Genomic DNA, 7,147 nt, shown 5'->3' with positions numbered 1-7,147 from the left:
GTTCAAAGGTCGTGTTGCATCTTCTAGTGTATACTGATAAATTATTAAAGCCTTGTGAAATTTATAAGGGGTTTCACAGTCATAAATGCTTATTAACATTAAACCCTCAACTGAATCCTAAGTAATGGGTGTCATTGGAGGGGGACTGTGTGTGGCTTTACACGCTGTGACCCTATCTGGTTCCATGGCAGCGAGCATCTCCTCAGCCAGCGCCAGCTGCCCGGGGATGCCGGGTCCGGACCGGTTCGGTCAGGTCCTTCCATTCTGGAACCTCGGTTGCCCGGGAGGCGCTCCCACCGTGGAAGGCCGGGGGTGGACCTCGCGGACTGCCTAGGGGGCGCCCGGCCGGGACGACGAACGCCGCTGCAGAATGACGCAGATGACGCCAGAGATGACACCAGGCCGCCCGCTCGCGTTGGCTGCACTGCCGCCCCGCCCGCGCAGGTCTCCGGTGCGCTCGGCGCCGCCGCTGTCCCCGGGGACGCGCCCCGCCTCCTGCGCTCCGCCCCTCGCCGCGCCGCTCCCCGGTTCCCACGGCGCCCGGCACCGCGGAGCAGCTCGCCTGCCCTCCCCACGAGCAGCCCAGCGGGGCCAGGCCTCGGGAACATGGCGCTTGTCCCCTGCCAGGTGCTGCGGGTAGCCATCCTGCTGTCCTATTGCTCCATCCTGTGCAACTACAAGGCCATCGAAATGCCCTCGCATCAGACCTACGGGGGCAGCTGGAAGTTCCTGACCTTCATTGATCTGGTAAGGCCGTGGGCTGCACCCCATGTGCGTGTGTGTGCATGCGTGTGTGTGTGTGTGTGTGTGTGTGTGTGTGTGTGTGTGTGTGTGACAAGAGCACCAACGCGCGTGCTGGCCACCAACAGCCTCGCTGGGCTCCACTCAAGGCCTGGATGCCCTTTTCACCTTTACCTGGTAGGTAGAGGAGGAAAACACGGAGTACAGCCAAACGGGCACAGGCCTGCTTCTAAGAAGTGACCAGGGAAGAGGACTGTGCCACCAAAAGCATCTGTTGCCCCCTCCCCCCCCATCACGAGTGCCCTCAGGTTAATTCTCCACCGAAGTGTTTTCCAGAACCACATGCAAAGGTAAACTTGCAACACCCAAAGGAGACGCGAGTATTGTCTGGTTCCATGGAGCATGGCTTAGAGACACACAAACACACCTCCTTCCGAAGGAGAGAAAGCGACCCCATAAAAACCCTTGCACATGTTTTTCTGCCCACTGTCAACAATTTGTTTAAAACTCTTTTTCTAGAAACACTGAGAGAGCAGTTCACGGTGAGGCTCCACTTGGCAAGTACTGAACTTCTAGTCTTTCACAATGAAAGTCTGCAGTTTGCATAATCATCTGTTGACACATGATAATTTTAAAGAGGAGCAGACGACTATAATTATTTTTAAGTTTTTATACTTTGGATACTGAAAGTACTCCTGTAGATAATCAGAGGGCACAGTGCCTTGTAATGACTTAGGGTAGGTGTAGAGCTTTGAGAAGTCACCAAGACCGAGTCATAAATACATTCAAAGGTTATCAAACAAGGGCCGTGTATGGAAACACAAGCAATTAAAAGATCACGGAGAAAAATATACAACCAACTCCTGGAACGCTAAGACTGAGATTATGCATAAGCTTGGTGCAATCACAAGGTTGGCACACATTTTCTTGACCCTCCACTTCGACAAATTTGAACCTATTGGAAGATCTTTCCAGCGGTGTAAGCTGCCTAAAGAGATACAGGTAGATGCTTTCAAAATACCTTCTATTTGCAATATATAAGATATACACCTTTCCCCACCTGCCTCTAGGCAAAGGACTGCCTGGTGTTGCCTGCCTGAGTTGAACTTTTCAACTTCTTATTGGACTTCCCTCTGAACATATGCATTCCCTACCAGCTTTTTTTTTTTTTTTTTCCCCTCCTCCTGTCTGCCCACCTGAAGAGCACATGATAGGACTTTGCTCTCAGCTCCTTGTAGCTTTCAGGTAGATGGCTATCTCCGGGATTACCTGCCTGGATGGACAGATTGGCTAGTCAGTGGAGACTGGCTTTGCCAGATGTGTGGTACAGCAAGCAGATGTTCGCATACCCAGAGTATGCTCAATCTTCAGTGGCCCCAAGGCTCTGATAATTATGCATTGAAAGCATTTAGGATGCTTATAAGTCACCAGGAATCATGTATCTTCTTAAGAGTGAACTTAAATTAGTGATGCCCACATACTATTGAAAAAATATGTGCCTAGGCTTTCGGAATCCTTTAGGATGCAACTCGAGCAGAACTCCTTTTGCGTCAAGGCCTTCTCTCATTCCTGAATCAGCTCTTCCCCTGAGCTGGTCCATTTGAGTGTGACCGAAGATGGAGCCATAGCTTTTATGAATACCATTCCCCTGGGACTTTGCCTTTCATGGTTCTTGTGGGGGTGGAGAAAGCAGGTCATTGGGTGAGAGGTCATTAGGAACTGGGGTTGTTGGTTAACTCAAGGTAGGGTTGCTGCTTTACATTGGCATTGCCTATTATGGATTAGAAAATGAGGCTCACAAGAAACAATCTGCCCCCACTAGCCCTCATGTGACTTGAAACAGTAGTAGTCAGTTTGACTGGCTACCACGCCCTTTCTATTTTTGTATGCAATTGTTGGACCCGTTGATAATAGCACTTAACTCTACAGATTTTCTCTGGGTAGCCCAGTATTAAACTCAGGCTTGAAACTTCATTTCACTCTTACGTTTTAGCCCTCTGTTTATCTAGAGTCTTAATCCAGTCATTCAAACTTGTCACAGTCTGTGGCTCCTGGTTGAAATGGAATAATTACACTTAACTAGTAGTTCCTGAGAGAAACTACCTCTGAAGTAGATTCCAAAAAAATGCGCAGAGCGTTATTCTTCTATTAAAGGCTTAGAGTCGTTGGAGCGCTGTACAGCTGTTCAAACAGCCAATCTGTCAGACCCCTGTGAGGGCCTGAAAAGAGAGCCCGAATGGAAGCTACCTGTATAATTTTACATTCCTGCGTGTTTTTAAATGACAGCGAATAAACTTTACGTACTCCTACTGGGCAATTTTGATGATTCCAAGCAGTTTTCAAAGAAGGCCTTTGCTTGTCACAGTTTTAACGAGAAGGCCCCATTTCTGGCCAATTTGCATCGCAAGTGAGGCCACTAATCACAACAGCCACACGGTTAGGATCTAGTTCTGCGGCACCAGCTGACTTGAACAGGACTCAGGAAACGTGGGCCCGTAAAGCCAGGCACAGGTGGTTATGTGGTGGGCAAATCCTTCTTTGAGTAGGAGAGCCATCCCTGCAGAATCAGAGCGGGTGGTCAAAAGCTGAAACGTGGCTCATGGCTACTGGTGAGTTGCTTTCCTTAGTGCGGAGGGGCTGCCAGGGAACTAGAGTGCTGTAGACTTCAAGTTAGCAAGTGGAAAAAGACCACCTTGATGTGGTAGGGAGAACCGTGGGACCCACGTATTTCCACATCTTAAAGTGCAGAATCTTCTTGACTGTGTTAGGTTAAAGGGCAAGAGAGGAATTAAGACAGCTGAAGGCTGAGTTTAATTGTTCGGGAACATGCAGGATATGTAGTGGTTCTGTACACACGTGAGCCCTCTTAGAGGCAGAATAACAAATTGGGAGAAGACCCACAACGAGGAGGATGTGACTCTGGGAGTAAGTGACAGAGTGACACTTCCATTGCTGGCTGTAAGGATGGGGGAGGGGATTTTCTGGGCCGGGAAGGGGCAAGGAATTGGTTCCCCCACCTAGCATTTATGAAGGGAACACAGATCTGCTGAATTCAGAGTTTTATCTAAGTGAAACCTGTTTTGGACTTCTGACTTACAGAGCTGTAAAATAATAAGCTTATATAGTTTAGGCCACTAAAATTTTGGTAACCTGTTGTAGCAGGTGTAGAAGAAGAACATTGCTGGCTGCAAAGTCTCTGGTTTAGAGAAAACATCCTCAGAGGTCCATTCATTGATTCAGCTAGTCATTTGGGCATATTAGAAAATTTCTTTCTTTCTTTTTTTTTTTTTTTTTGGATTTTTGTAAACATAGGATTTTACCTGCTTCTTCATGTGGGGTGTGCATATGTGTAATAGTGGATAGTGGGAGATTATATAAAGAGTAAGCCACATGGAGAAGACAAGGCCTTTTCTTTGCTCTGAACTATCTCTGAAACGATTGCTATACAAAACACATACTGGCTGGTTTTGTGTCAACTTGACACAGGCTGGAGTTATCACAGAGAAAGGAGCTTCAGTTGAGAAAATGCCTCCATGAGACCCAGCTATAAGGCATTTTCTCAATTAGTGATCAAAGGTGGGGGGGTGCTTTGTGGGTAGTAGTCTTGGATTCTATAAGAAAGCAAGCTGAGCAAGTCAGGGGAAGCAAGCCAGTAAGGAACATCCCTCCATGGCCTCTGCATCAGCTCCTGCTTCCTGACCTGCTTGAGCTCCAGTCTTGACTTCCTTTGGTGATGAACAGCAGTGTGGAAGTGTAAGCTGAATAAACCCTTTCCTCCCCAACTTGCTTCGGTCATGATGTTTGTGCAGGAATAGAAACCCTGACTAAGACAACACACTAAGCCAAAAGGACTACTCTGCATTGTAAATGGGCTGGAAAAGAAATTAAACAAACATTTGGGATATTCTCTTAGTCAATGTCATTACTGATGGATTTTCTCCAGATGATCTAGGCTCCTGTATTCACTAGCTGTATGATTCTTCAACTTACATAGAAATTATTCCCAAAGATAATTAAAACAAAGACTTAGAAGAAATTCAGGATAGATTAAACCAAAGGCAACTGTGTTGTATAAGCCTGCATGGCAATTCTTAGAGCAGTAGGTAGGTTCTTAGTGAATGTGTGAATAAGCAGAAACAATATCTTTGCAAATAGTTAATGAGTGGTTTTTTTTCCTTGTCTACTCTCGTCCCAAAACATCAAAGCCCCCTTTAAAGTGTTTTGACCCAAACATTATTTAGATGTGCAGTAAAATGTCTAACAGAGGAGGCAGAATCAACTTCCTGGAAAACATGAACTGGATATTTGCTATCAAGATTAGCAATGATGTTGGATTCAAGTTTGTAGTAAATAAATAAATAAATAAATAAATAAGAAAGGTCTGATATTCTCAGCCATTATGGTTTTGTTATCATTTTGAGAGTTATCATTTCTTAAAAAAAAAACATTTATTTACTATTATTTTACAATACACTGTATACTGTAGCTGTCTACACCAGAAGAGGTCATCAGATCTCATTACAGATGGTTGTGAGCCACCATGTGGTTGCTGGGATTTGAACTCAGGACCTTCAGAAGAGCAGTCAGTGCTCTTAACCACTGAGCCATCTCTTTGGCCCCTGAGAGTTATGATTTCTTAGGGCCATGCCTTGCTTATTAGTTTCATCTGGGCCTTTCATACAGGCGTTGGCAGACTGCTGTCTTTCACCCCTTTGCACAAAGTGTGAGGGAGGACCAGCATGCGCAGTGCCCCACTAGAACTTAACTAAACAGATGTTCTCTTGGTGGCCCAGTAATTATTTCCCTTGCTGTGACAAAATACCTCCAACAAAGGACTTGGAGGGACTAACGGTTTAATTTGGCTCCCAGTTTGTGGGGATACAGAACATCATGAAGGGGGAGAAGTAGGTGCGTGAAGCAGAGAGCAAAACTTCAAGGCTCTCTGTTATGCATGCATTTCCTCTAAGGAAGCCCCATGTCTTAAAGTTTTCTTTAACATCCTTCCGAAACATGGTCAACTCGTGGGGACCCCGTGTGCAAACATGTGAGCCAATGGGAAACATTCCACATTCAATCCTCAACACCTTTGCAGCCGGAATCAGCATCTTAAGGAGATCATCAGGTGATGCGTGCTATATTCTAATTTGATAAATGATGCTCCGGACTGTAATTTAATGTGGAGTGCCTGCAGATAGTAATTCTGCATACTTTCAAACTGTGCTGAAGGTGCCTTAAACCATGACATGTAAAAAGTTACAGTTTGAAAACAGAAGCGAAAGATAGGTACCATACATCAAGTGGTAGGTACTTATTACCCCTGAAGAACATATTGAGATGATCTTCAGGGGAGCCAAGACGCACAAGACAATTACATTGTCTTACTGTTCCTAGAGATTGACTAGTGAATGTGTGACATCCTGCCAGGGAACAAAGTTTCCCTAGGCATTTACTCTTCAAGTCTGATACTTATATCCTTGTATTTAGTACACTGGTAGCATGATAGACAATCCCTTTTTAATATTATAATTAAACAGTCTTTTGTTTATTTGCTTTGTTTTTGAGACAAAGTCTCTGGGTGTAGCCTGGCTGGCTTTGAGCTCAAGAAGCCTGCCCCCTGCCCCTCCCCCTAACCTCCATCCCCTCTCCCATCCCCCAACCCCTTTCTTCTCAGTACTGGAATTAAAAGCATGTGTCACTATGTCTGGCTAATTTAACGTTATTTGGCTGGATGTTTCATAATTTTATGGGAGACCAAGGCAAGGTTTTATATGTTATACGAGTGAAGGGATTGAGCCTGGTTATTTTGTTGTTATCATTGTCTCTTTTATTATCCGTCACGAAAAGAATTTAAGAAAAAAACAAAGAAGGGACAGAGTAATAAACACTCCAATATGGAAGATTTTTGCTTGAGCTGTTTAAACAACAGGAGATGATTGATCCAGTGTTCCTGGATATGTATGTACGTATGTATGTACGTATGTATATATGGAAAGGAAAAGGAGCTCCTTAAGCGCACTGCGGCGTTTCGCATTTGCGTTAGTCTTATGTTCGCTTACGTGCTTATCAGGTGCCTACTTGACCGCAGTCCATGGTTTCATCTGAAAGGAAATGAAATGTCTTGGCATTCTGTTATGTAACTAGGGTGTGTTCTTTCGCCAGCTAAAGCCACGGGTGCCATGTGGAGGCCACTGGTTCATTATTACTACTTGCGGAACAAAGTTAGGTGTTTCTTAGTTTTTAATTCTCTTGGATATATTAAACAGAGGATGTAACTGCATGATTTTCTGCAGGACACTCAAATGTGTGTGAAAAACCAGGAGAGTAATCCTTTGCATTGCATTGCATTGACTCCCTCTCCTCCTCTCCTCTCCTCTCCTCTCCTCTCCTCTCCTCTCCTCTCCTCTCC

At 45.2% G+C, this 7,147-nt stretch overlaps 1 protein-coding gene across 2 annotated transcripts in view; it reads left to right on the top strand.

The window, feature by feature from the left end:
* Window positions 1–390: 390 nt before the first annotated feature.
* Aig1 (androgen induced 1) overlaps window positions 391–7,147 on the top strand; it is a 218,212-nt gene continuing 211,455 nt past the window's right edge. The window contains exon 1 of one of the 2 annotated variants that reach the window (XM_021221379.1): window positions 391–747. In XM_021221379.1, coding sequence (XP_021077038.1) covers window positions 607–747 — 141 coding nt within the window. In that variant the 5' untranslated portion in view covers window positions 391–606. The remainder of the gene's footprint in view (window positions 748–7,147) is intronic. The other variant, XM_021221380.2, reaches the window with a different exon arrangement.

Source organism: Mus pahari, chromosome 21 (assembly GCF_900095145.1).
Source record: "Mus pahari chromosome 21, PAHARI_EIJ_v1.1, whole genome shotgun sequence".
NCBI lineage: Eukaryota > Metazoa > Chordata > Mammalia > Rodentia > Muridae > Mus > Mus pahari.
This window is presented reverse-complemented; position numbering and strand designations above follow the sequence as displayed.